Source organism: Microtus pennsylvanicus, chromosome X (genome assembly GCF_037038515.1).
Source record: "Microtus pennsylvanicus isolate mMicPen1 chromosome X, mMicPen1.hap1, whole genome shotgun sequence".
Classification (NCBI taxonomy): domain Eukaryota; kingdom Metazoa; phylum Chordata; class Mammalia; order Rodentia; family Cricetidae; genus Microtus; species Microtus pennsylvanicus.
The window spans coordinates 110,798,437-110,812,300 of record NC_134601.1 but is presented as its reverse complement, the minus strand read 5'-3'; the positions used below and the strand labels follow the sequence as shown (position 1 = coordinate 110,812,300).

The 13,864-nt window shown below is 38.1% G+C and overlaps 1 protein-coding gene across 1 annotated transcript; it reads right to left on the bottom strand.

The window, feature by feature from the left end:
• Window positions 1–7,620: 7,620 nt before the first annotated feature.
• LOC142841788 (claudin-34-like) lies at window positions 7,621–8,253 on the bottom strand. Its single transcript, XM_075958864.1, has one exon. It carries the CDS (start codon window positions 8,251–8,253, stop codon window positions 7,621–7,623), a length of 633 nt encoding a protein of 210 aa, XP_075814979.1.
• Window positions 8,254–13,864: the final 5,611 nt, after the last annotated feature.

The following is a 13,864-nucleotide window of genomic DNA, read 5'->3' as shown; positions in this document are numbered from 1 at the left end:
CAGGAAACAGAGTGAGGGCATTTTGTAAGCGGAGCCCTGGGCCAGCAGGGAAACCTGATCCGGTTTTTAAAAGACCCATTAGATAGGATTAATAGGAGGAGATGGGCAGACGCCAAGGCAAGAACTCACCCAATAATCTGAAAAACAACATAAAAACACCAGAACCCAAGGATCTTACAACAGAAGTATTTAAACAATCTAACACAGAAGAAGTGGAAAAAATTGACTTTATGAACGCAATAGAGTCCCTTAAACAACATGTAAAAAATGCCCTTATAGAAATGGATGAGAAGTATAACAAAAAGTTTGAAGAAATGAGTAAATATGTACATGATACCCTGGGAAACCAAGATAAAACGATCAAACAGGTAATGGAAAGAGTTCAAGAATTGAAAACTGAAATGAAGGCAAGGAAGAAAATACAAACTGAGGACCAGCCGGATATGGAAAATCTAGGTCAACGAGCAGAGTCTACAGAAACAAGCATAATCAATAGAATACAAGAGATAGAAGAAAGAATCTCAGATGCTGAGGACACCATAGAGAAAATAAACGAACAGATCAAAGAAAACAGCAAAACCAACAAATTCTCAACACAAAACATTCAGGAAATATGGGACACAATAAAAAAACCAAACTTAAGAATAATAGGTATTGATGAAGGAGAAGAGACACAGCTCAAAGGCCCAGAAAATATATTCAACAAAATTATGGAAGAAAACTTTCCCAGCTTAAAGAAAGATATTCATTTAAATATTCAAGAAGCATACAGAACACCAAACAGACTGGATCAAAGAAAAACATCTCCTCGCCATATAATAATCAAAACACAAAATATACAGGTTAAAGAAAGAATATTAAGAGCTGCAAAGGAAAAAGGGCAAGTAACTTATAAAGGTAAACCGATCAGACTTACACCTGACTTCTCTATGGAAACTATGAAAGCCAGAAGGTCCTGGATAGATGTTCTGCAGAAGCTAAGAGACCATGGATGCAAGCCCAGACTACTATACCCAGCCAAGCTTTCGTTCACTATAAATGGAGAAATCAAGACATTCCAGGATAAAAACAAATTTAAACAATACGTAGCCACAAATCCAGCCCTACAAAAAGTAATAGAAGGAAAATCACAACCCAAGGAATTCAACACTGCCAACACTGCCTACAATAACCCAGGCATCTAGTGACCCTTCACCAGCACATCTCAAAGAAGGGAGACACACAATCTCTACGACCAAAAGCAATAAGAATAACCGGAGTAAACAACCACTGGTCATTAATATCACTTAATATTAATGGTCTCAATTCACCTATAAAAAGGCACAGGCTAAAAGATTGGATACGAAAACAGGATCCAACATTCTGCTGTTTGCAAGAAACACATCTCAACCACAAAGACAGGCACCTACTCAGAGTAAAGGGTTGGGAAAAGGTGTTTCAAGCAAATGGTCCTAAGAAAAAAGCAGGTGTGGCCATATTAATTTCTAACAAAACTGACTTCAAACTAAAATCAATCAGAAGAGACCGAGATGGTCACTTTATACTCATAACAGGAACAATTCATCAGGATGACGTCTCAATTCTGAATATCTACGCTCCCAATATAAAAGCACCTACTTATGTAAAAGAAATATTACTAGAACTCAAAGCAGACATCAAACCACACACACTAGTAGTAGGAGACTTCAACACACCTCTCTCTACAAGGGACAGGTCAATCAGACAGAAACCTAATACAGAATTAAGAGAATTATTGGAGGTAATGAAGCAAATGGACTTAACAGACATATATAGAACATTCCACCCAAATAGGAAAGAATATACCTTCTTCTCTGCAGCTCATGGAACCTTCTCAAAAATTGACCACATACTTAGAAACAAAGGAAACCTCCACAGATACAAAAAAATATCAGTGTCCACCTGTGTCCTATCTGATCACCACGGATTAAAGTTAGAAGGCAACAACAATGCTACCCACAGAAAGCCGACAAACTCATGGAAACTGAACTGTCAACTACTGAACCACACCTGGGTCAAGGAAGAAATTAAGAAAGAAATTAAAGTCTTCCTTGAATTTAATGAAAATAAAGAGACAACATACTCAAACCTATGGGACACAATGAAAGCAGTGATAAGAGGAAAGTTCATAGCACTAAGTGCCCACTTAAAGAAAACGGAAAATGCATACATTGGGGACTTAACAACACACCTGAAAGCTCTAGAAAAAAAAGAAGCAGACGCGCCCAGGAGAAGTAGAAGATTGGAAATAATAAAACTGAGGGCTGAAATCAACAAAATAGAAACACAGAAAACAGTCCAAAGAATCAATGAAACAAAAAGCTGGTTCTTGGAGAAAGTCAACAAGATCGACAAACCACTATCCAAACTAATTAAACGACAGAGAGAGAACACACAAATAAATAAGATCAGAAATGAAAAGGGGGACATAACCACAGACACAGAGGAAATTCAGAGAATCATTAGATCTTACTACAAAAGCCTGTATGCCACAAAACTGGAAAATGTAAAAGAAATGGACACTTTTTTAGATAAATACCATATACCAAAGTTAAACCAGGACCAGGTGAACAATCTAAACAGACCTGTTAGTCGCGAAGAATTAGAAGAGGTTATCAAAAACCTCCCTACCAAAAAAAGCCCAGGACCAGATGGTTTCAATGCAGAATTCTACCAGAACTTCCAAGAAGACATAATACCTATACTCCTTAATGTATTCCACAGTATAGAAACAGAAGGGACATTACCAAACTCCTTCTATGAAGCTACAGTTACTTTGATACCAAAACCACACAAAGACTCAACCAGGAAGGAGAATTACAGGCCAATCTCACTCATGAACATCGACGCAAAAATCCTCAACAAAATACTGGCAAACCGAATCCAAGAACACATTAGAAAAATTATCCGTTATGATCAAGTAGGCTTCATCCCAGAGATGCAGGGCTGGTTCAACATACGAAAATCTATCAATGTAATCCACCATATAAATAAACTGAAAGAAAAAAATCATATGATCATTTCATTAGATGCTGAAAAAGCATTCGACAAAGTTCAACACCCCTTCATGATAAAGGTCTTGGAGAGAATAGGGATACAAGGATCCTACCTAAATATAATAAAAGCTATTTACAGCAAGCCAACAGCTAACATTAAATTGAACGGAGAAAAACTCAAAGCCATCCCACTAAAATCAGGAACACGACAAGGATGTCCACTCTCTCCATACCTCTTCAATATAGTGCTTGAAGTTCTAGCAATAGCAATAAGACAACATAAGGAGATCAAGGGGATTTGTATTGGAAAGGAAGAAGTTAAGCTTTCGTTATTTGCAGACGATATGATAGTATACATAAGTGACCCCAAAAATTCTACCAAAGAACTCCTACAGCTGATAAACACCTTTAGTAATGTGGCAGGATACAAGATCAACTCCAAAAAATCAGTAGCCTTCCTTTACACTAAGGATAAGGAAACAGAGAGGGAAATCAGAGAAGCATCACCTTTCACGATTGCCACAAATAGCATAAAATATCTAGGGGTAACCCTGACCAAGGAAGTGAAAGACCTATTCGACAAGAACTATAAGTCTTTGAAGAAAGAAATTGAAGAAGACACCAGAAAATGGAAGGACCTCCCTTGCTCTTGGATTGGGAGGATCAACATAGTAAAAATGGCAATTCTACCAAAAGCAATCTATAGATTCAATGCAATCCCCATCAAAATCCCATCAAAATTCTTCACAGATCTGGAGAAGACAATAATCAACTTTATATGGAGGAACAAAAAACCCAGGATAGCCAGAACAATCTTATACAATAAAGGATTGTCTGGAGGCATTACCATCCCTGACTTCAAACTCTATTATAGAGCTACAGTATTGAAAACAGCCTGGTATTGGCATAAAAACAGGGAAGTCGACCAATGGAATCGAATAGAAGACCCTGACTTTAACCCACAAACCTATGAGCACCTGATTTTCGATAAAGGAGCTAAAAGTATACAATGGAAAAAAGACAGCATCTTCAACAGATTGTGCTGGCAAAACTGGATGTCAATCTGTAAAAGAATGAAAATAGATCCATATCTATCACCATGCACAAAACTCAAGTCCAAATGGATTAAAGACCTCAATATCAGTCCGAACACACTGAACCTAATAGAAGAGGAAGTGGGAAGTACTCTACAACACATGGGCACAGGAGACCACTTCCTACGTATAACCCCAGCAGCACAGACACTAAGGGCATCATTGAATAAATGGGACCTCCTGAGGCTGAGAAGCTTCTGTAAAGCAAAGGACACTGTCACTAAGACAAAAAGGCAACCCACTTACTGGGAGAAGATTTTCACCAACCCCGCAACTGACAAAGGTCTGATCTCCAAAATATATAAAGAAATCAAGAAACTAGACCGTAAAAGGCTAATCAATCCAATTATAAAATGGGGCACTGACAAAGGCTATCATTGGTATTTTTGATTTTAGCCATTCTGACAGGTGTAAGATGGTATCTTAAAGTTGTCTTGATTTGCATTTCCCTGATTGCTAAGGAAGTTGAGCATGACCTTAAGTGTCTTTTGGCCATTTGAAGTTCTTCTGTTGAGAATTCTCTGTTCAGCTCAATGCCCCATTTTATAATTGGGTTGATTAGCCTTTTACGGTCTAGTTTCTTGAGTTCTTTATATATTTTGGAGATCAGACCTTTGTCAGTTGCGGGGTTGGTGAAGATCTTCTCCCAGACCCAAAAAGAGGAACATGGGATGTACTCACTCATATTTGGTTTCTAGCCATAAACCAAGGACATTGAGCTTATAATTAGTGATCCTAGAGAAGCTAAATAAGGAGAACCCAAAGAAAAACATATAGGCATCCTCCTGAATATTAACCTTCAGCAAGCGATGAAAGGAGACAGAGACAGAGACCCAAATTGGAGCACAGGACTGAAATCTCAAGGTCCAAATCAGGAGCAGAAAGAGAGAGAGCACGAGCATGGAACTCAGGACCGCGAGGGGTACACCCACACATTGAGACAATGGGGATGTTCTATTGGGAACTCACCAAGGCCAGCTGGCCTGGGTCTGGAAAAGCCTGGGATAAAACCGGACTCTCTGAACATAGCGGACAATGAGGACTACTGACAACTCAAGAACAATGGCAATGGGTTTCTGATCCTACTGCACGCACTGGCTTTGTGGGAGCCTAGGCAGTTTGGATGCTCAACTTACTAGACCTGGATGGAGGTGGGGGTTCCTTGGACTTCCCACAGGCCAGGGAACCCTGATTGCTTTTCGGGCTGGGGGGAGACTTAATTGGGGGAGGGGGAGGGAAATGGGAGGTGGTGGCGGGGAAGAGACAGAAATCTAGAATTTTATTCAAAAATTAAAAGGAAGTAAAATTTAGAATTGAAAGAAAAAAAGAAAATAAGAAAAAAGAAAATAAAAAAAAAATAAAATAAAATGGGGCACTGAGTTGAACAGAGAATTCTCAACAGAAGAACTTCAAATGGCCAAAAGACACTTAAGGCCATGCTCAACTTCCCTAGCGATCAGGGAAATGCAAATCAAGACAACTTTAAGATACCATCTTACACCTGTCAGAATGGCTAAAATAAAAAACACCAATGATAGCCTTTGCTGGAGAGGTTGTGGAGAAAGGGGGACACTCACCCATTGCTGGTGGGAATGCAAACTTGTGCAACCACTCTGGAAAGCAGTGTTTCGGTTTCTCAGGAAATTCGAAATCAACCTACCCCTGGATCCAGCAATACCACTCTTGGGAATATACCCAAGAGAGGCCCTATCATACAACAAAAGTATATGCTCAACTATGTTCATGGCAGCATTGTTTGTAATAGCCAGAACCTGGAAACAACCTAGATGCCCTTCAACGGAAGAATGGATGAAGAAAGTATGGAATATATACATATTAGAGTATTACTCAGCAGTAAAAAACAAGGACTTCTTGAATTTTGCATACAAATGGACGGAAATAGAAAACACTATCCTGAGTGAGGTAAGCCAGACCCAAAAAGAGGAACATGGGATGTACTCACTCATATTTGGTTTCTAGCCATAAATAAAGGACATTGGGCTTATAATGCATGTTCCTAGAGAAGCTAAGTAAGAAGGTGAACCCAAAGACAAACACATAGGCATCCTCATGAATATTAACCTTCATCAGGCGATGAAAGAAGACAGAGACAGAGGAGCACAGTACAGAAATCTCAAGGTCCAAATCAGAAGCAGAAGGAGACGGAGCACGAGCAAGGAACTCAGGACCGCGAGGGGTGCACCCACACACTGAGACAATGGGGATGTTCTATCGGGAACTCACCAAGGCCAGCTGGCCTGGGTCTGAAAAAGCATGGGACAAATCCGGACTAGCTGAACATAGAGGACAATGAGGAATACTGAGAACTCAAGAACAATCGCAGTGGGTTTTTGATCCTACTGCACGTACTGGCTTTGGGGGAGCCTAGGCAGTTTGGATGCTCACCTTAGGAGACCTGGATAGAGGTGGGCGGTCCTTGGGCTTCCCACAGGTCAGGGAACCCTTATTGCTCTTAGAGCAGATTAGGGAGGGTGACTTGATTGGGGGAGGGGGAGGGAAATGGGAGGCGGTTGCGGGGAGGAGGCAGAAATCCTTAATAAATAAATAAATTAAAAAAAAAAAAAGAAAAATAAAAGCATGCACCGAAACGGAGCCAGCACCACTGAAGCAGAAGCAGCAACAGTGAAATGGTTCGGATTATTGGATCCTTACAGTAGTTTCGTTTTAAAATAAACTTTTATTTTGTTAACATGCTGAACATCTTATTTAATAAACACAATCCATTGAAAAAAATAATAATGATTTATTTCTGAAACAAGGTTTCTCTGTAGCTTTGGTGCCTGTCCTAGAACTAGCTCTTGTAGACCAGGCTGGCCTCAAACTCAAAGAGATTGCCTGCCTCTCCCTCCTGAGTGCTGGGATTAAAGGTGTGCATTACCAATTCCCCTGCAAAATAATGAAATTTTTAAGTAAATGGATAGAACTAAGAAATAATCACCATGAGATAACAGAAAGTAAAATATTTTATGAATTAGTTTTTTGTATATATGGATATTAGTTGATTAGTCTTCATTAAGAAGGCTACAACCCATAGAACCAAAGGCTAGCTACAAAGTAGTGGACCAGAGAGGAGGAATAAATTTCCCTAGGAAGAGACTTAGAGTAGATAGATATAGATAGATAGGAGAGCAGAGGGAAACAATCCATATTCTGTTTTTATCCTTGTATTCAAGGACAATGTGAGATTTTAATGTACTCTGACACTCATTTCAATATAAATTAAATTTATTATTTACTTTTGTTGACAGCAAATAAAACACAGATTTTATATGACAATTCAAATGAGATTTTATTTAATGAAAGCCCATTATACAAATAATGAATTGAGGGAAGAACATGCAAAAAAGATAAGAGGAGGCCAACTTGATTACTTTTTGTCACAGGCCACATATGGCATCACTTTGAGATCTTTCAAAATTTATGTAGACACAATGACAAATGATTGCTATCTTTGCTGGATTTTCAAGGTGATGTAAGATAAAAATTTACTTTTAAATTTTAGAATGGGGAGTTTTGCCTATTGCTAAATTTGAAGAAAGGCAAATTGTGCCACTTATTAGAAAGAAAATTGCAGCTATAGTTGCCAGAAACATGGCACTACCAATCTTCTGAGTGTCTGGGTCAGAAGGCATATTGAAAGATGTTGGAAAGGCAATCCCCCATTTACGCATGATGGATATGTAATTGAACAAAACAGCAAGGTAAAGAAAGCTGCTAGCAATGATGTTCAGAATCCCTGAAAGGCTAAACAGATTGCAGGTGGCATTCCTCCACACTCTTCCCATACACAGACTACAAAAAGCAATACTGGTGGTGATTTTCCCAAAAAGCCCAAGAAAGCTAGCCACCAGCAGCAGGTGCTGGTTTATTCGAATGTACAATGGAATGAAGGAATCACGGTAGTTGTATTGGTGACATACTCTCATGTTGCTGGAGTTGTTGCCATTGTGGAAAACACAGGCTTTCCATATGCCCACAAAAGCCATTGTAGGCTTTGAAATCATAGGGTCTTCATAGTACCACACTCGCCACTGAGGGAGCCCCATGGAGATGCCGCAAAGTAGACAGGCCACTGTGGTCAAAGCAAAACCTCCCAATTGGCGATTGTATATTTTCATCAACATGATGCTGACAGTGAATACTTGAGATCTGCAAAGGTATACAGGACAATATGAAGACAGTTACTCAGGACAAGGACAGGATACTCAGGTTTAAAATACTAAGGGGAAAGTATTATGTATGAGAGAGTGAGTCTTGCATCTGCTGACTTGGATGTGGAATGAGAAAAGCCTGAGAAGGTCCCTGTGGCAATCTGTTCAGGCAGGTAGATAATCTAATCAACACACCCTCTACACTGTATAATTCTGCATTTGCCACAAACTTCTGGAATTCCCACTGCCTTTCCTATCCAAGGGCTAGTATGAGAGACATGAGACCCTACATCTGATCAGTTGCATGATATCTTCAAGGGACCCCCATGATTAGCAAGTGTGAGAAGTTTTTCCTAGTGATGTGTCACATTGCCTCATTATTCATTGTTCTTGGATCTTTGGATTAGCTCAAAGCTTTACCTGTTATGAACATCACCATATGAATGAGCATGGCACAGGAAACTTTGTGTGCATACATTGTGTTGTCATTTATTTTGAGTAGATGCTAAGACATTCAACCTGGAGAAAGCATGGTGTCAAGTTCATACAGAACTTATTTCTCACCAGTTATTTGAGTATTACATACCTAGAAGTAAATCTGGAAGTTTTCAGCTTCTTTATATCTTCCTTTACATTTGCTGAGTACAATACACCCACACACCAATGCTGAAAGATAATAAATGAATGGAAACTTGTAATAGACAATTAACTTACTCTGGTATATGTAATGTGTAACATATTATACATTATCTTTTTAAAAAACCTATTTCACTGTAATGCTTAAAATACATCAATTCCTAAGAAAATTTGTGAACATGGATAATGCTTACCCTTAGACAATTATAAAATACAAAGCGACTGTAAATACATTTATAGTTTTATGATTAGTCTTGATTGTCTAGTTGAAATAATATAAGAATGATCAGAGAAGGAAGTCTAAATAAGGAATTGTATGGATTCGGTTGGTCTATAGGCATGCCTGTGAGGGATTATTTTTTAATGTTAGTTGAAGTAGGAAGACCTATCCAGTGTGGGTAGCACCATACCTAAGAAGGAGATTATGACCTGAAGGTGGGTGTAGACATGTATGTGAGTACTGAAAGAAATGTATTCACTCATTGCTCCATCTTCATGTGTGGATGTCACATATCTATTCATTCATGTTTGTATGTACTTCTGTCTATCTTAAAACATATTGGGCAGTGAGGGGGAGGGAGGAGGGGACGTGGGGGAGAGGCAGCAGAATGGAAGGGGGGAGGAAGTGTAAATTTTTAATGAAAAAATAAATTAATTAAAAAAAGAAAATTTGACCACCTAAAAAATCTCCAGTAGGAACAGATGGCCCAGATGTCTGTATTCTATATCCAGAACAGATTCAAGATGCTGCCTGAGATGATCAAGCCTCACAGGATACTGCAGTCAGGACTTGATCATAACTCTAAATTTTCTTTAGGTTCCCATAAGATTATCTGAGCCCTCAAACAATTGGAAGTAGCCTGAATTACTATGCCCACATTCCGAAAAAATGGACTATGGATATTTTCCTTTTTTAAAAAAAAGAGGGGAAAGTGATGTAGGAGAATTGTTTGTATTTTCTCAATTATGTTTTACATAAATGCTGTTTGGCCAGTAGCCAGGCAGGAAGTATAGGCAGGACAACCAGACAGGAAGTAGAGGTGGGTCAATGAGAACAGGAGAATTCTGGGAAGGAGGAAGTACATTCCTCCGCAGTCCTACCCATCATCTGAAGAAGGAAGATGGGACCTACCCTGCTGAAAACGGTACCAAGCCATGTGGCTAATATATAATAGAATGGGCTAATATAAGTTATAAGTGTTAATAAAAAGCCTAAGCTAATGGGCCAATCAGCTTATAACTTAAAAAAATTATTGGGTAGATATTAAATGTGATAAATTTGAGTCCCTGGAATCAGGGTGATCTACCTTTGTTTTAAGCTAAATTCTGTCACATTGTTTCTCTCATTGATCTTTTTTGTTTGCCTTTTTTTTTGCTTATATTGGGCAGGATCCTATAATGTAAGCCAATTTTTTCTCCAACTTCATATGTAGTCCAAATTTGTCTCAGACATGAAACAGCCCTTCCTCAAATTCTGAGTGCTGAAGTTATATGCTTGTCCACCATACATAATGTGTAAGAATTTTTTTAAGGAAGAAAATACATTTAAGAATTTTTTATGGTGATTACACTTGCAATATGAGTGTGTGTGTGTGTGTGTGTGTGTGTTAAAGGTAGATAGGTAGATTCCCAGGACTATTGCAAGCTACTGAAATGTTCTACCATTAATCTATACCCTAATAATATGATAAATTTTTTTTACTGATGCATTTTCAGAACGTATTTACGTGAGTCCTTTCATTGTACCCCCAATAAGAAAATTTAAGATTCTATTTCAAGGTGTGCCAAATAGAACTCAGGTCCATGATGTCAACACTCTACTACATCAGGAGGGAGAACTTAATAACCAGAAACAAGGATCAAAAGGCATTTCCTCTTTTATTGATCAAGAAGGAGTATTTAGAGGCAATAGGGGTTAAGTTTATAATAATCGCCTGTAAATGTCATAAATTACACTTATAGCATGATTTCTAGATGGTACTTATTAAATACGGTCTCTCTAGTAGTCAGTGTGGGTATATATGTAAATACATTCTCTAATTGAGAAACAGAAAAAGACAACAACCACATTTGGGGACAAATACTTAATGGACATTTTCCCTAACTCAATCAAATGGAGAACTAGGATGTTAGAAATGAGGAGAAATCACCTTTTTTCTGAGACCTGCTCTCAAATGAAGGCTCAAATTATCAGTCTAGCCTTGGGTGCAGACAATTGACAGGAGTGGTTAATGGTGAAAAGAGAGAGTGAGGCTAGAGAAGTCATCCAAATCAATCTTTGGAAAATGTATGGGGGAGTGTCTAGGCTTTCTTAGTAATACCTTGGTCAGTAGCATAAGGTGAAGGATTGTTAAAGTTGGAAGCTAAGAATCTCATTGTTATAGCCATAAACTTTCTATAAAGGGCCTTATTGATAACCATCATTCTGTTTGAGGTGATAATCCTAAATGCATTTTTCTGTGTTACTGAATATTAAATCTGGGGCATCATGGATACTAGAAAAGCACTCTGCTACTGAACATTATTTTGAAAGGTGAACAATCTTGTCTTATTTCCAAGAGTAGTTCATGGATACATTTTTTTTTGCTTAGGATTTTTTCTTGTGATTTGTGAAATGACCTCATTAAATAGGCCTAAATGCCCTCAAGATCATTCTGGAGTCCAGAATGCACTTCAAGTTGTGATCCTCTAGATTCGTCCTGTACCTGGATACTAGGATATACTTATAAGAATAGAACTTAGAAGAAAATGAATAGTAATTCTTGAATTACTTCATGAGCTGCCTGTGCTCTCCAGGGTTGGTGTGGTAAAGGAATACAGATGCTTTTTTTTTTTTTAACAAAAATGCTCCAATCAGAGATTCTACTGAAAACAGTTTCAAAAACCTGCTGTGTTCCCCTGGGCCCATCCTTCTTTCTATAACCCTAAATATTTCAAAAGCTTCTTGTACATGGTCACCCTCAGAAAGTTCGGAATGGAGTTATAGAATTTCCTAAGATAGAAGGTGTGGCAGCCCTGTCCATGTGAAGGAGATGAGAAGAACCAGAAGTACGCAGCACATAATAAAAGAATGATGGTGAGCTCTATGCAAGAGATTTGGAGTTCACAAACATGGCTTTCACAACTAACAGACTAACAGCTCTAAAGGGCAGAGAGGGACAAATAAACATCAAAGTTCAAATTCTGAGTACAGCTTTTACTAAGCTCTCTTTCACACAATACTGGCATCTTGCTGTTGAAACACCATAACTTAGATCTTCTCTACTGGTTGTCTTTTAGCTATGACTATTATATGTCAGAGGAAAACTAAAGGGGAGTATGAATCTTTTCATTTATGTCACATTTTAAGATATTTCAATCTATAGACTTTGACTCTTATTTTCAGGGATGAAAAAACAGAATAGCTCTGTGATGGTATTAGGTGACTGTGGCTACTTACCTTATAATGGATAGGAATAAAAGACAAAGTAGAAACTTAGGGTGTCGAGAAATCCTCAAAGGCATGCCTTTTGATATCTCCCTCCAAATGTCCTAAAATAGCACCCATCAGGTAGAGTGCAAGGATTTAATATATGGACATTTTCTGGAAACAATTCATAACCATACTGAAACATGGTAAATGGAAGACTAACTGTACTGATTATAGATTACTCCTAATTATGTTCTAGAGAAGGACAGAAATTCTCACAGAAGTGGCAACATGAAGGAGCCTTGAGAATATTATGCTAAGTAAAATAAGCCAATCAAAATATGGTGGTTTGAATGAGAATGGTAACCATAGCCCCATATGCTTGAATTCTTGGTCCTAAGTTAGTGGAACTGTTTGGGATACATTGGGAGATATGGCCTTGTTGGAGGAAGTATGGAATTTTTGAAGCAGATGTATTACTTAGGGTACGATTTCAGGTTTCAAAAGTCCATGACAAGCCCAGTATCACACACATTCTCTCTCTACCTGAAATTTTCAATCAGATATGAGTTCTTAGCTACTGTTCCAGTACAATACCTATCTGCTTCCTGTCCTGATAATCATTGACTAACCATCTAAAACTAAAATCAAGCTTCTAGTAAAGAGTTTTCTTCTATAAGACCTGCCTTGGTCATAGTATTCTATGTTCTGTGTTCTAATATTCTTCACAGTGTTAGAACAGTAACTAGAACAGAAGTTTAGGCATTTGCCTTATCATACAGTTTGTTGGAAAAATATGAAAAACTTGGATTTGGATTAGAAAAGTGGTTAAATACGTTAAACTGAGCTCCTAGTAGGAGCTTTGGAGATAGTGGTGCTGAGAGCATTGTGGGATATATAGGATTGGGCCAAAGCTTTCAGAAGATATCATATAGTAGCCATTCAAATAGCCTTTATGAAAAACATATGCAAGGAATATGGCATCTTCCCACCATTTTCCTAAAAATTTGCCAGAGGCTAAACTGAAGAGTTTTGGATTAATGTCATTGACATAGGAGATTTATGACAGCTTAGTATTGACTAAAAATCATGGTCATTAGTGATCTCTATTATGCAGATATACAATAAAATAGGGAAAATAGAAATATAGAACTTATAGTTAGAAGGAAAAAATTACCAGAAAATGTAATGTTGGAGCCAAGTCCTGTTCTCAAACAGATGAGAAGTTTAAAGAAAAGCCTGATTATAAATGGAATAAAAAAATGTTGCCCTCAAGGAAAGACTCCATCCAGATAAGCTCCTAATTTTAGACAGGAATTAAAGGAAAGATTAACCAGAAAAGAAAACCATCAGTAACTGAAATCTTATGAAAACTTAATTCAAGGAATGGGCCTAGATCAAGACACAGCAAATACTATAACTTGGAAATATCAACCACATGGTTTAGGGTTTAGAGTCAAGATGGATACTCCCATGGTAGTTAGGAAAAAGACACCAAGACAGGCTCTATGGCAGAAGAGTTCCTGCATGGATGCCCAG